The sequence below is a fragment of the Megalobrama amblycephala genome, linkage group LG16 (assembly GCF_018812025.1).
Source record: "Megalobrama amblycephala isolate DHTTF-2021 linkage group LG16, ASM1881202v1, whole genome shotgun sequence".
In the NCBI taxonomy this organism is placed as follows: Eukaryota; Metazoa; Chordata; class Actinopteri; order Cypriniformes; family Xenocyprididae; genus Megalobrama; species Megalobrama amblycephala.
Window position 1 is genome coordinate 16,539,022 of NC_063059.1, and position 14,925 is coordinate 16,553,946.

General features: G+C 37.5%; 1 protein-coding gene across 5 annotated transcripts in view; it reads left to right on the top strand.

Moving 5' to 3' along the window:
• The first annotated feature begins 5,953 nt into the window (after positions 1–5,953).
• Positions 5,954–14,925, top strand: part of amotl1 (angiomotin like 1) — a 29,553-nt gene continuing 20,581 nt past the window's right edge. Inside the window, exons 1-7 of one of the 5 annotated variants that reach the window (XM_048160849.1) lie at positions 9,552–9,732; positions 10,048–10,133; positions 11,571–12,771; positions 13,148–13,466; positions 13,654–13,798; positions 13,946–14,026; positions 14,491–14,636. In XM_048160849.1, coding sequence (XP_048016806.1) covers positions 11,636–12,771; positions 13,148–13,466; positions 13,654–13,798; positions 13,946–14,026; positions 14,491–14,636 — 1,827 coding nt within the window. In that variant the 5' untranslated portion in view covers positions 9,552–9,732; positions 10,048–10,133; positions 11,571–11,635. Of the gene's footprint in view, positions 6,097–9,551; positions 9,733–10,047; positions 10,134–11,570; positions 12,772–13,147; positions 13,467–13,653; positions 13,799–13,945; positions 14,027–14,490; positions 14,637–14,925 lie in introns of those variants that run through there. The other 4 variants (XM_048160851.1, XM_048160850.1, XM_048160853.1 and 1 more) reach the window with 4 other exon arrangements.

A 14,925-nucleotide genomic window follows, 5' to 3' on the forward strand; every position in this document is an offset into this window, starting at 1 on the left:
AATGCAGATCAGAGGAATGTTTGCAGCGATTAAACACTTTAATTTCATTCTGTTACTCACACAAAATTATGATTTGCTGTCATTTCTCTGGTAATGTAGCACACGCGTCGTTTCGTCTGTTCTGTATACTGCTTTTTGTAATGTTTTAAATAAATTATTGTGACACTAACGTACATGTATCTGCCTGTTACACTAACGTTACGTATATTGTCAAAATGGTTATGCTTAAGGTAATAGGGTGGAGTAGGGAGCTTAAAATTATACTTTTTATACAACAGTATATCAACTAAGATAACAGTCACTGTAAATATATCTGTATTGCGTTTTTATTTTTGTTAAGTGGCTAAAAAGTGGTCATGTTTAGGTATAAGGGGTGAGTTAGGGGCTCAAAGTAAAATATAGTATATAGTAATAGTAAAATATATTTGCATAAAATATCATAATTTTTATATAAAAATATATAATTTAAATATCGGGATTCGTATAGATTTTTATATCCTGTAACGTACTGAAAGATATACTTTGCATATGGCAAATAAATGGTAAATTTACTAATTGCAGTTTGTACATAATTTATAAAGAAGGTCTGCAAATGATATGTAACACATTTATAAGTGATGAATAGTTTACACTTTAGAATAGGGTATGCAGAGCGTGTTATAAATGACTTGTATACATATACAAATAATTTGTAACAGGTAAGAAAGGTCTACAAATGATATGTAAGACATTTATAAGTGATGAATAGTTTACACTTTAGAATAGGGTATGCAGAAAGTGTTATAAATGACTTGTATACATATACAAATAATTTGTAACAGGAAAGAAATGTCTACAAATGATGTGTAACACATTGATAACTGATGTATAGTTTACACTTTAGAATAGGGTATGCAGAAAGTGTTATAAATGACTTGTATACATATACAAATAATTTATAACAGGTAAGAAAGGTCTATAAATGATATGTAACACATTTACAAGTGAAGAATAGTTTACACTTTAGGGGATGCAGAAAGCTTTGTAAATTATTTATTCATGCGTTTACACATCATCTATAACAGGTGTTGAACACTTTGTAGTGTGTACTGCAGTGTAAGTGCTGACTGGTGAGGGTATAGACAGCTGTCTTCTCTGACACACATGGAGTGTTTAACTCTGTGCACCTGATGTGAGCTTCAGTGAAAGGTAAATCTGGATCAGAGGTTGACTTCAACACTAGACCCCACACACTCCACACAAAACACAAGTCTGTGCTGATGAGTGAAAGGATTTAATATAATTGACTAGAATCACCTGACTGTAAGGTATTTATAAATGTTTATCCACTTCAAAACAAATAAATTACTCTTCTTAAAAATAGTGCTTTAGCATACCTGCATGTTTGTGCTTTTAAACACAGACCAGCTTACAACTTCATTAATAAATCATATACTGATCGTTTACTAATGATAACTTACTAATAATCATTAACTAATCACTGATCATTAACTAATAAATTATAAATGACTTATAGCCAAATTAATAAAACATTCATAAAATGTTAGTATATCACTTATTAATCATATATGAATGTATATTCATGTTTTGTAAATGATTTGTTGAACATTATCTAATAATTTATAAATTACCTATAACGGAATTAATAAAGCATTCATAAAATATTAACATATCACTTAGCAATCATTTATAAACATATAATCATGTTTTGTAAATGATTAGTTCACCATTAACTAATAATTTACAAGTGACTTATAACTGAACGTTATTATAAAGTGTTACCGTGTATAAATACCAACATGATGTCCAAAACTGGCTTGTGATGACATTTTTTAAGTAGTTATCAAATTTGCCAAACTATGATTTACTTAGCTGCAGTCCATAACTTTTATGGTTAAAATTGATCCAAAATGATTTTTTGAGCAAGTACATAACCAGCCAGTGTTCAAAACCATCTCCTTACCTTAAGCCGGTTCACAACGGTAAGCTTGTAATAATGTTCCCTTTCGAAAGGGAACTTGCGCTGTGTCCCCTAGGGGTCGCTATTGGGGAATGCCTCTGGCATGCCAGGTGTCTGAAGCATGAGTCTAAACACAACAATGAACTTAACATTGGTAGGCAGCAGCCTATGACGTCATTACTGGTGTGACCGTAAGACCTGTGAATAACGTCATCCTCTTTCTTGTCTTCAGGATACCAGTTTGTTTGAACGTGGGTTTATTCAGAGACAATCTACTATTATGGTGAGCACTAGCACCAAGTCATTTAAGTAGTGTGTTCGTCCGTGTCAGCGTTATCTGACACCAGATGATATGTGCGCTATGTGCATTGTTGAGGAGCATACACGCTCAATCCTTGAGGGGGCTGTTTGTGTGCATTGTGAGCGCCTTCCTATGAGGAGGGTTCGCTCTCGTCTGGCCCTTTTTTCGAGGGAATCGGGCCAACCATCTGTGTCTTACAGTTCAGGACCTGCTGCGGCTGAGGCGAGTGAAGTTGTGGGGCTCTCAGATGGAGCTCGCGGATGAATTTGAGAGAGGTATGAACTGATCTGATCCGGCAGCGAGCGCGCTCCTTGCTTCGCACCATGATGAGCAAGACATGGCTGATGAGATCGATGATGCTTCCGAGCACTCTCAGCCTGCTTGCCCCGCATATGACGAGTTGTTGGATGGGCCAGCTAGACTCAAACCAGCACTGCCCTTGGGTTAGAGTTTGTCAGGCCTCCTCTCTCCAGGGCTGCTTTTTGGAAGTTTTGAGCATTCTAGGCTCTCTGTGAAGCCTTTTTGAATGCTGGCCTGAGTATGAATGTAGCTAGGCTTCCTCTCTTAGAGTCTTGTTTGTAGCAACTGTGGACGAACCAGACAAATGAATCATTCAGATGATTCTTTCAAAACATAATTCTAATTCAGAATTGGGGTTCCGGCTCCGGCCCGTCTGCAGATAAAGCCAGGCTGATTACTTTTACGACACATGCTTCCTGATAGCAGAAGCGACATACCAAAGGGTCACCCAAGAAGACAGAGAGACAATCCAGACCCTTTTGTTTCTTTACTTCACAGGAAAGCCAAAGAGACTGTTGAACAAATAAATCTGCTTCAAAATTGTTCCAACAATTTTAACGGACTTATCAAACATCTTTTAACTACATACATTTTGCATTATGTGTCCACAAGTACTACCTGTAAACAGTTAGGCTTTAGAACACTCACAATTCATGTAAATGTGTTAACTCTTGACTGAATGACTGAAAGTATGCCTTATTTGGACTTGATCTATTTCTTTTCATCTTTCTTAAATCATGGCTTGAATGAAATCTGTTTAAAATGTATTGTATTCCATTTAATAGAAATTATGTTAAAATGGCACTCTCTGCTGAAGCAGAAACAGGATGTAACACTTATGTTTTATTGGGGTCAGAGGAAGGCCCTCTTGAAACAGGACAATGTCTGATTGGCCAGGACTCCTCAGAGGTGTGACAAACAACTAAGTTTAAATGATCATATTGCAAGATAGTAAACGGAGAAGTTGGGGGGAGAGGTTGGTCACTAAACGGGGGAGAAGTTGGTTAGTAAACGAACAGGGAGTTGGTTCTGTTCTGGGAAAAGAAGCCAAGACAAGTACCAAGAACAATGGAGTAACAAGAAAGAACAGACAAGCAGCTCATTCAAGCCATTCAACCTTCACTCACTTTTCTTTTCTTTTACTTAATTCTCCTTTACCGCTGAAAGTCTCGTGTCCTAAGTTTCGCCGCAAAGTTCAACCAACGACTTTTGCCGCTTCAACTCCAGCGACAAAGAGACTTCCTTCATTGTTCCACACGGACCTGATCTGGACCAATCATCGACTTGGGAAACCCCTCTCTGCACGACGAGGGAAATTCACCTTTAAGCCAACGCAAGCAAGTACCTCCAGATGAAAACTGAACTGGTGCATTTAAATGAATGATTCATGGTTCGTTCTGGTCTTTGAAATGCATTGATAGGAATTCGGTTAATCAGATCACCCTCTCTCTCTCTCTCTCTCTCTCTCTCTCTTTCAAAACTCTTTCTCTCTCATTTCCTTCTTACTGCAACGCGTATGAATGTATGTGCGTGTGTGTGTGTGTATGTGCGTGCCTTTGTGTTAGATTAGTTTGTGTTAGAATAAATAAAATCTCTTGTAGATTTTAAAAAGAAAGTGTCTTGTATTATGTGCTTTATGATTTAATGTCTTAAACTGTCGATTTCAAGTTACCGTGCTCTAATCAGTGTTTTCACGGTTGTTGGATATTTATATCCGTTACAAGAGCTTATTACGGCTCGAGCAAATGAACGCTGGACGAATCAGTTGCTCGGTCGTAATCTAAACAACTCTTTATTCATTTGAGCTAATTTTACTTCCTAGGGTGTTTTCCCTACATGTTCTTGAGAAGCTCCTGTCTATGGTTGTCACTGGTGCACCTAGGGATGAAGACTCTTTGAATCTGTGACTTTGAAGCTCAGCCAAAAAGGCATTCATCCCTTCAGCATGACAGCGTGGGTATTCCGTTCCCTATAGCGACCCCTAGGGGACGCAGCGCAAGTTGCCTTTCGAAAGGGAACCTCTCAGGTTTCATATGTAACCATGGATCACTGAGATTCGGGAACGAGACACTGCATCTCTTTGCCATGCTTCAGGCATTCCTGCTCTGGTCTCCTTGAGACAAGAAGTGGATGACGTTATTCACACGTGCCTTTTTATACTCACGGTCACACCAGTGTTCATCTTTGCGTCATTACGTCACGTCTGTTTACATAAAAAAGGAGTCCCAGCTAGTAGGCTATATGGCATGTGAGGATGCTGCAGGTAGCGGATCATTTATATCCTTTTCTCACAGCACCTGCAATAATTAAACTTATTTTGATGGAAGATTGTAATCCAGAAAGTTCCAAATGACAATCGTCAGTGAGAACTGGAGATTCACCCGTAGTCAAAAGCAAAAGACTTTGGACAGCAGAATAGCAACAGAAATTGTAATCTACAGGTATCGCTAATACACACTAAATACACATAGTCGTGCAATGCTGATGTTTTTAACATTAACAATTTGAGAACAAATTATAACAACAATAATAATTTGCATGGTTTGAAGTGATCCAAGCTAAGTGATTGTTAGATTTAAACACCATTTGCAGTGTGATTTATTATAATGCATTTTTTTCTCAATTGGTCAGAACAAAAATGGCAGACATGTTAACTTACTTGCTCAGATGACATTTTCTGATGAAAATTCTTATTTTGGTCATACTTCCAAGACGTACAATCTGTGATTCCGAAGTACAGTATCCACACTGTTGTGGTGACTGACAGCAAACATTAGATTCATCCGCGCCGAGGAGCCGTGCCAATGCACAACCCACGTAAAGATGATAATTCCGCAAATAATTGCAATCGCAGATTTCAAACAGAGATGGCGGCAAAGAGGCAACACTTATGGACTGCAGCTTTAAATATACTCAAACAAAAAGGTTTGTGTGAGAATAAAGTTTAGAGACATGGTTAGGATTGGGTTTTAGCAAATATCATTTTCATATGACAACCAATGTGAAAACAATGTGTGTGTATTTGTTTATGTATGTGATCACTAAAGTGGAGTGGTTAAACTATAGTTTCTGATTGTTCAATTATACTTCAATTAATGTGTTATAGTTTAATTTATGTTTGTTTCTTTTTTTAAATTATACATATAAGATGTTTGTATCTCTGACATTTTTGTCTCTGTTCCATTGTCTATGTCTGTCTGTATTTGTGTCTCACATTTTACCTACCTCAACCCACATCTGTTTCTCAGACTCCCTTGTTCCCATTCCAAGGCCTTTGGAGTTTGCTGAACTAGCATGTCTGGGCAGAGGATGTGTGTAAAGGCTTGGACTGGCATGTCAAGACACATGCACTGAGGCAACATATTTTGCGTCATTTTAACATCACAAATGCTCACACACGAAACATGTATTTCTGAGTAGTTCCAGCCCTCTGTCCTTGATAGAATAACTTTTCATACTTTAAGGACAATTATTGAACAAACAAAGTAACAGTAGCAACAACAACATTAGAAGTAACAATGGAGCAGTTAAAGAGGTAGGACACCTTTTATAGTATGAGAGGTTGAAAGACACAGGCAATGTGATAGAGTAGTAATAGAGGAAAAGATTAAGACTTTTTAATGACTTTTTAATTATGTTTTTTCCCCATTTTCTTCCTTATCTTTGTCTCTTAGAGGAAAAAGATTGCAACAGATAAATTCAGTCTTTTATATACAGAACAATGTAGATGGCAAACATTGTATTGAGAGTGACTTACCTTGTGTAAAATAATATTTGAATTTGCTTTATAAAATGTTCATGATGCATAGATTTTTGTGGAATGCTGTTTAATTTATTTTCAGAATGCAAGTCGTTCCATGTTCCCAAACCGCTCGACAGTTTAGACAGCCAATTCAGCTGCTTGAAGGTGTATAATCTTAACACATACACACATATGCACAATGCTCAGTTTTTAGTCTCTTTGACTGTTCGGATCGCTGCTTAATATGATGACTTGAAACTAAATATTTCTTGTTTTATCTTTGCATGCGTGTATGCTATGCTTCTTTAATGGCTGTGCACCTATGTTATCCCCCTGTTGCCTAAAAAAAGCCTAGATTATGTCAATCTTAAAGAATAAGTTAAAGGTTTATTTAGTCTGAAGGCATCATGTTTTGATCTAATGCATAAAGCCAGTAAGACACATACACATAAGATCTTCACTATAGTGCTACAATGTAAGAATGAACACTGTGCCAATGTTTCATCATGAAATTCAACATTGATAAAAGCCAGTATTACAAAGACATAGTGCCACAAAGCTGTCATTATCTTTTGGTAAGGCTGATCAGTAACTCTGTCATAACATGCAGTGTATAAAAGGTCAACACCCCTGTTAAAATTGCGGGTTTTTGAGATGTAAAAAAATGAATTCAAGATATATCACATCACATCTTTTTCCACCTTGAATGCAATATTAAAACCAAATCAAGTAACAAACAAATAGAAAAAATAAAAATAAGTTGCATAAGTGTCTCACTCTCAACTAGTACTTGGATGAAACGCATTTTGCTTCTACTATAGCACATACTGATTTGTAAATGTTTTCCCCACTCTTAATTGCAAAAAAGCTTCAGATTGATCATATTGCAGGGGAATCACCTGTGTGAAGCACGTTCCAAAATGTTTTTCTTTTCTTCTGAAGCCACTCCTTTATTGACTTAGATTTGTGTTTGAGGTTATTATCATGCTGAAAGAAGAAATTCCTTTTCATCAGTTTAATGGAGGCCTGCAGGTTTTGTGCCAAAATGTTCTGGTATTTGGCACTATCCATTATTCCTTAACTACTGAACGTATTCAACTTACGAAAAAAAGCATAACTGTCGCAATGTCAGTTAAATTTTTTTTCATAAGTTGAATACGGAAGGCGGTCTGGCAGAAGCTAGATATTTTACTTTATAACTTGTTAAATGTGGATATTTTTCTTAGACAAATGCATCACTTTGCTTGCAGTAATTTTCATTTTAAAGTGAACTAATCCTTTAATTCAATTGGTTAAGTACCATGCCCCATTATAAAAAAGTGTGCACACTTATCCAGCCAGGTAATTTTAAGTTTATATTTGTTTGTTGCATGAATTTGGTTGGTTTCAATATTACATTGAAGATCTGATTTTTTTCTTTCTTTTTTTGTATTGCAAAAAGCTTTAATTTTAATAGGAGTGTGTATTCTTTTTATACCCACTAAATACTAAAAATATAGGCAGAGGTTATTTGCACTAAGGGCAAATAAAATTTTTACATATTCCCCTTTAAGATGCAAAAAAGATTAAATGCATATTTTATTCCCTTACATCTGCTCCTGCACATCTGCTCTCCTTTCCTCCTTTGTTCTGTGTTGAGTCGGCATTTGCTCTTCAATTCACTGTCCATAAATGTACTGTAAATATTAATAGTTAACTGCCGCAGAGACAAGGAGGGCAAAACACCCAACTGCAGCATAGGCCTGTCAATTTTCCATCTGTTTCAAGCCAAGAATATTTAGATGACCTCAAAAACTATGTGAACAAAATGCTAGTTTTGGGCACTTGTGATCCATATACAGCACTATAAAATGCTCAATGAGAAACCATGTGTTGGTTTATATTCTTGGTTCATCTGCTTGCCTGTACAACAATACAGAAGTATTACAAACAACTTGTTTTTTATTTTTGTTCTGTTTTTTTTTTTTAATAAATTGTGACTGTAGTTGTAACAGACTTAATTAGTTAATCTTATAATTTGTTTTATAAAATGTTGCACATTTTGATATTTTTGTAAGTTTAAAGATGTACAGGGTCTGCACTCACTCTGTTGCTAAGATGGGACTCTTGAAGTGTCTTATGGTCTTAGAGTTCATCAGAGTTATTTTACAGATATGAGGTTTTCGAGTTTGTTAAGCATCCCGACAAGGCATAAGATCTGTGTGTGTGTGACTGTGTGTGTGTGTGTGTGTGTATATATATATATATATATATATACACACACACATATATATCACTGCCAACTTTGGTATTGGTAAAATGTTTTTATAAGAAGTCTCTTATCCTCACCAAGGCTGCATTTATTTGATTAAACAACACACACACACACACACACACACACACACACACACACACACACACACACACACACACACACACACACACACAATGTCCAATAAAAACCATCAATGTTCAATAAAACCATATTCAATAAACCACATATATTTTCTGCAGTCATACACTGGGTGTAAAACCTGTTTTCTTAAAGGGATAGTTCACCCAAAAATGAAAAATGAAAATTTGATGTTTAAAAATTTGTATGTCTCGCGCATATACTTCAATGAGTGCTAGACATCACTGCCGTTGTCAGAGCGCGATCAGACCTCACTAAGCGAGTGCTGAACGCAGTTGGACATAGTGGTGTATTAGAGGTAAAAAATGATATAAATACTGTTCGGTTTCTCGCACAAACCGATCGCTTTGTGTCTTAGGACATCAATGTGTCGTCACGAGCCGCAGGGTTTAATTTGGATTTGTCTATGCAAGGTTTTTCGACTCTTATTGATCCAAGTTCCCATTCACTCCCATTATTTGACTGACAGACGGCAACGGTTGGAGTTAAAAGTCATCATTTATGTTCTACTGAAGAAACAAAGTCACCTACATCTTGGATGCGCTGGGGGTAGGCAGATAAACATCAAAATTTCATTTTTGGGTAAACTATCCCTTTAAGGTGTGCCTTTAGTCCTGTTGTACCCCATACTGTTTAAGTCAGGCTACTGTAAGACTTTTAGTCAAGTTGAATTGGAATTGGTGATTTGCAACTTGTAGTGGAGTCATTTTCGCTGTAAGGTGTCTGTACTTTTACTTAAGCTTGGTTTTCAGGTACTCTAAGTCTTTACACCTCTGCCATACACTGACTGGAAAGTCATGTAAAAATATTCATGTGCACGCGCTTATATTCTTAACTGGCGCTAGGACCCAGAAACGCTTGCTGGCTAGCGGTTCGGGCACACACACATTCCTGCCATACCACAGTGAATGGACATGATTGTTGCAAGTCAGTCAAATGTGTTCAGCAGCAGCGCTTCGGTCAGCTCCAGAGAGTCCCAACTTACAAAAACTCGCCCCCGTTGACGGATTGAGTTATCCATGTCAAGATCTCGCTGGGTAAATGTGACAACATAAATCTGCTAACTTCTCTGCCTTGTTGTTCAAAGTTTCCTCTGTGAATTCAATGTAGCGGATGATGTGATCAGTGTAACGTGATTCGTGACTCATGTTTACCAGCTTTCAGATGGAGTTTAAATATCTGCATGTCAAGCACATTGGTTTATTTATTAATAATGCTTATGATTTTTTTTTTTTTTTCAAATGCAGTGGATTGAAGTGAACTTTTTATAAAACTTTTTAGGTCTGATTGCATAGACTATAAGCATTAATTAAACATATATGCCTCTTAATGTCTTGTAATGTTTCATGCAGCCTGTCTGTAATGTGGACTGCGGTGGGGCTTTAGCTGGCTACGTAATGCTGAGGTTCATCTAGTGGTTCTATTTTTGGTCTCTGGGGTATGTTTCCCTCTTCAGTCCTCCTGTCATTTCGCATGTGTTGTCTTGTTGTTAATTATTTATATAATTTGTTTGATTTTTTAGATTCTATGCATATAATACTGTGATAAATGTGCAGATGTCAGGTATATTTCTATCTAATCTGACCCTAACTGATTAAGAACTAAATATTAAAATAAATATAATGATAATAAAACCAGTTAATTTATATGTTACACACATTTTAGGTTACTTGACAATTGCGCAGTGTTTTAAAAATTTGATATAATCTTTTATATGAGCACACAATAGATTCTAGAGTATTTGATTGGTTGTGTTTAAAGAAACAAACAACTGGTTGTCTTTAAGACCTGTTATCAACAAGAACGATATAACTATAATCATAAATAGAACGATAACGATCTCTTTATTATAATGCATAAGCTCTTTAAAGTCGGGTGAATCTGATTGGCTGTCAATGTTTTTATCCCCCATAGGCTAAAAAAAAAAAAAAGTTCTGAAAGTGATTTCAAAGATTTCGTTCCTCTGTGTCCTTACTGTTTTAGTTGTGGTGTGGACTTCCCTATTCTCGTGGAATTAGAAATAGTCCAGGATTTTATTCTGAATTAAGTAAAAGTATTATTATCAAATTAAAACGTTTGAAAAGGCAGAACTTTTATTACAGAGTAGGCTTTCATTTGTAGGTTTTTAGTTTGTTTGTTCATTGTTGGAACACCTTCATTGAAAGATAACAAAAACAAATGCTAGACCATGAAAATTCTACAGACACAATCCAGAGTATTTTCCATTGGGACCTGTCATGTCCACAGAAGTGCTTCCGATTACAGACATCAAACATTGTTCCTCCTTATTCCTCCTGAATACAAATTTCTTGTTTTGGCAAAGTTTTGGACAAGCTGTCAGACTTTTCATTCTTTGCATTAGTGGTGGGGAATTTTCAGTGACTCTTTCTCAAGATTATATTATTATGCCAGTAGGTGGAGACATTAACTGTATTTATGATTTCACTCAACAGATTCGTTCAACAAAAATAGAATATTATAAATATAGCATACCCATATAATAAACGTATGCATACTAAAATGATCCACACATAGCGGGGTGCGCTGCACAGTTCACACATGTGTTTTAGGCAGCAGTTCAGTGCTAAATCTATGCTTTTTTTCTTTGAAGTGTTGATTGGTTCCGGTATGGATGGATTGTTGAAATCCACACTAAATGTGTCCAGTTGGCATTGTAATTACAGTTGGTGAAGTGAACATATAAAAAGGGGAAAGAAAAGTAAGATCCAAGGCAACTGAATAAACAACCGTTTGTCAGGGCCCAGTCATGTCCCTGTCTGTAAACATGATATATATTTTTTAAATATATTTGTCATCATTCAAGATTTTTTTGTAGCAGTATTGTAATAATTAATTGCTCCTTCTCCTTTTGCAGATAACATCATCCAGTTCATCTGTACGTATCAGTGCTACATTTTGCCCACCCGTGCAGGAGCAGACATGCACAGTTCTGAGGATAGTGTGTCTGGAACTGTGCTTCACAGGCTTATGCAAGAACATCTGCGATACGGAACAAGTGGAATCAGAGGAGGGGAGGAAAACGACAGTTGTCAGATGCTAAGCAACCCCACATCTACAGAGAACCCACTCCTTGAAAAGGAGGGTCAAGTAGCCCAATCATATCAATTTATGCCCCTGCAGTTTCAATCACGACAGGAACCTCAAGGTCAGGAGCATCAAGTGGACAGCAACTCCATGGAAAAGACTGGTGGTGTGAGCCAGGGTACAGGTAAAGCAGCAGTCCAAGCAGCCCAGAATTTGCCTGGATTTGACACCTTAGAACTTCCGTCTTATGAGGAGGCTAAAATCCAGTCTCAGCTGTACAGAGGACAGCAAAGTCTGATGGACCCTCAGTCCCAAATCCCTCTCCACAACCTTTCAAACAATCTCCAACAAAATCAGAACCAGGTCTTTCACAAGGAGGGCCATAAAAACAATGTACACCAAAGTCAGCACCAACACAATCAGGTTCAGCAGATACAGTCTTCAACAATGTCTGACAGTCCTGCAAGCTCACATTCCCATCTGCAATCACTTTCTAACACACACTCACTCTCTTCCCCTCCTTCTCTTTCGTCCTCTTCCACTTCTCTCTCAGCAGTTCCTGTAATGGCCCTTGTGGAGGGTCATGCATGGACCCAGCAAGGGGGCACTGGTGGTACATCTCTTGATGAAGGTCTGTCAGATTTGAAACAGGGTCATGTTCGCTCACTCAGTGAAAGGATCATGCAACTCAGTCTAGAATGCAACGGAGCTAAGGAAAGTGTGGGACCTTCCAATTCACCTTGCTCACGAGACACTATTCCTTGTGGGGCTGATAATACAGCAGATTCCCTCTCACCAACTAGTAAGATCTCCGTGAGTAACCTACAACTTCCGCCACCACCCTTACCCTTACCACAATGGACTTTGGATCAAAGAGGTCCTCCCCCAGAATATCCTTTTAAATTTAAGGTACAGACTATGCTTTCGCCCACATTACACTCCAACTCAGAATCTCTGGAACAGGGACACTTCTACAGTGATACCTTGACAGCAGCCTTGTTGGAGACAGTGCCACTTAGAAATATAGCAAGGTAATTGTAGCAGACACATAAAGGTGAATTGTGTCATTTCTGCGCCACTAGCAGCACCAATTGGAACTGCAAAAATTATGGTTTCCAAATTCCCCCAAACAGATTATTACAGGTAACCATTGGCTGAGCCAGACACTGACATGTTCGACCACTCAAACAAGCAATGTTTTTTAAGGCATTTATAATTTAAGCCAGCATACCAGTGACGTATTTACAGTTGTCTCTGCATTAAACAAACTCCCAGGCAGCTATTTAACTTGTATATGATATGTTTTAACATTGGAAAATGTACACTTCACCTATAAGCATTAATTATGAACAGGTGTTAACACATTTCTCTTTCTCACTTTTCACTCACTCTCTTTCTGTATTTTAGACAGTGCCCTTTGTCACAGCAGCAAACACCACAGACCAGTCCCATGGCTTCTGAGACTTGTATCCTGCCCTCACAGGCTTCTCAGCAACAGTATCATACTTTATCCCTGTCTCAGTCCCTGGGATTTCCTCTAGCTCAGACTGGATCTGAGACCCAGGGACTGTCTTCTTGTGTGGCCCTTTTTGGACAGCCTTTCCCAGGGGATACGTATGCCATGGTAAGCCATGACAAGCAGATGCTGGAGATCCTAAAAGAAGAGAACCAAAGCCTTAGACAAGAACTTCATAAGCAAAATGAGAAGGCCAGCAAACTAGAGCGGGTACTTATCTGTCTGTCTTTTTGTTTGTCTATCTGTCTATCTTATAACTTAATTGGAATGTGGTAGAAATTAACTGTGGTGATGAAAATATTGTCCAGTGTGATTTCAATTCGGCACACTGACAGGAGGACACTGGCATTATTATATCACAGTGCAACATTAATGGGAGTTTGTTCTGTATTTTCAGTTGGAGGTGGAGGTTGTGTGCCTGTCAGAGGCACATGAGAGTTTAGTGAAGAGCACATCCAAACGGGATGCTTTGGAAAAAACCATGAGGAATAAACTAGAAGCAGAGATCAGACGTCTTCATGATTTTAACAGAGATTTGAGAGGTGAGATAGTGCTCATGCTTTGATTAGTTTTAGTCAAAATTGCTGAACTTTGTAAGTATTTTTTTTTTTTTTTGCTTGTTTATTTAGTTTATCTTAGCTGTTCTTGGGTCCTGTGGCAAATAATGTTTTCTCATATGTGTTTTTTAGACCGTTTGGAAACAGCCAATCGACAGATAGCCAGTCAGGAGCTGGAGGGACAAGATGACGGTCACTTGTACCTTTCACAGAGTGAGACTTTACTGCTTTTTGTCCATCATTACACAAATATGCTTGGTCTGTTTGTTGTTCAAAATATCTGTCTAGCTGCTCAACCCAAATTAACTCTTGCTTCCCTCCCTTAACTTCCTGTACCACTTCCTTGCTTGCACTCAAATCTCTCTCTCTCTCTCTCTCTCTCTCTTTGGGGAAAAAAATCTAAAATTCCATCATTGAGCAAGTACATAACTGTGTTCTTGCCCTACTCCGATTTACTAGTGCAAGTCAATAATAAAATCTATATGTTAAGAGGATCAGAATTGGATTAGGCAGCAAATTTCAGGTTTGCATCATTTGTCTTTGCATGTTTGTCATGTCAGATATATGCTTTGTAGGAACAGCTCAGAACAGCAAACTATATACACTTTTTTTTTTTTTGGAAAAAAAAAAAAAAGTTCTCTGAAACACCTTTTTATTTTGTCTTTTATTCCCCTCAGGAAGAGAAAGCCTGAAAGATCTAGAAAAATTAGAGATGGAGGCAGCCAATCTCCGATCAGCCAATGAGGATCAGCGACGACACATTGATATCTTAGAGCAGGCTTTAAATAACGCTCAGAGCAAAGTTGTCAAATTAGAGGAAGAGGTGAGTCTATACACCCTTAATCAATTATTAAACAATATTTGAGAACTAATACCCTCTGGGTGATTTTTGGACATGGTAGCATCACAGTACCTTTTTTAATGTACAGAAATATAGAGTTAGGATGGCAGGTTACACACATAATTTGGGATAGTAATTTTAAAGGGTTAGTTCACCCAAAAATGAAAATTATCCCAAAATGTACTCACCCTCAAGCCACCCTATGTATATATGACTTTCTTCTTTCAGTCAAATACAATCTGAGTTATATTTAAAAATGTTCTTACTCTTC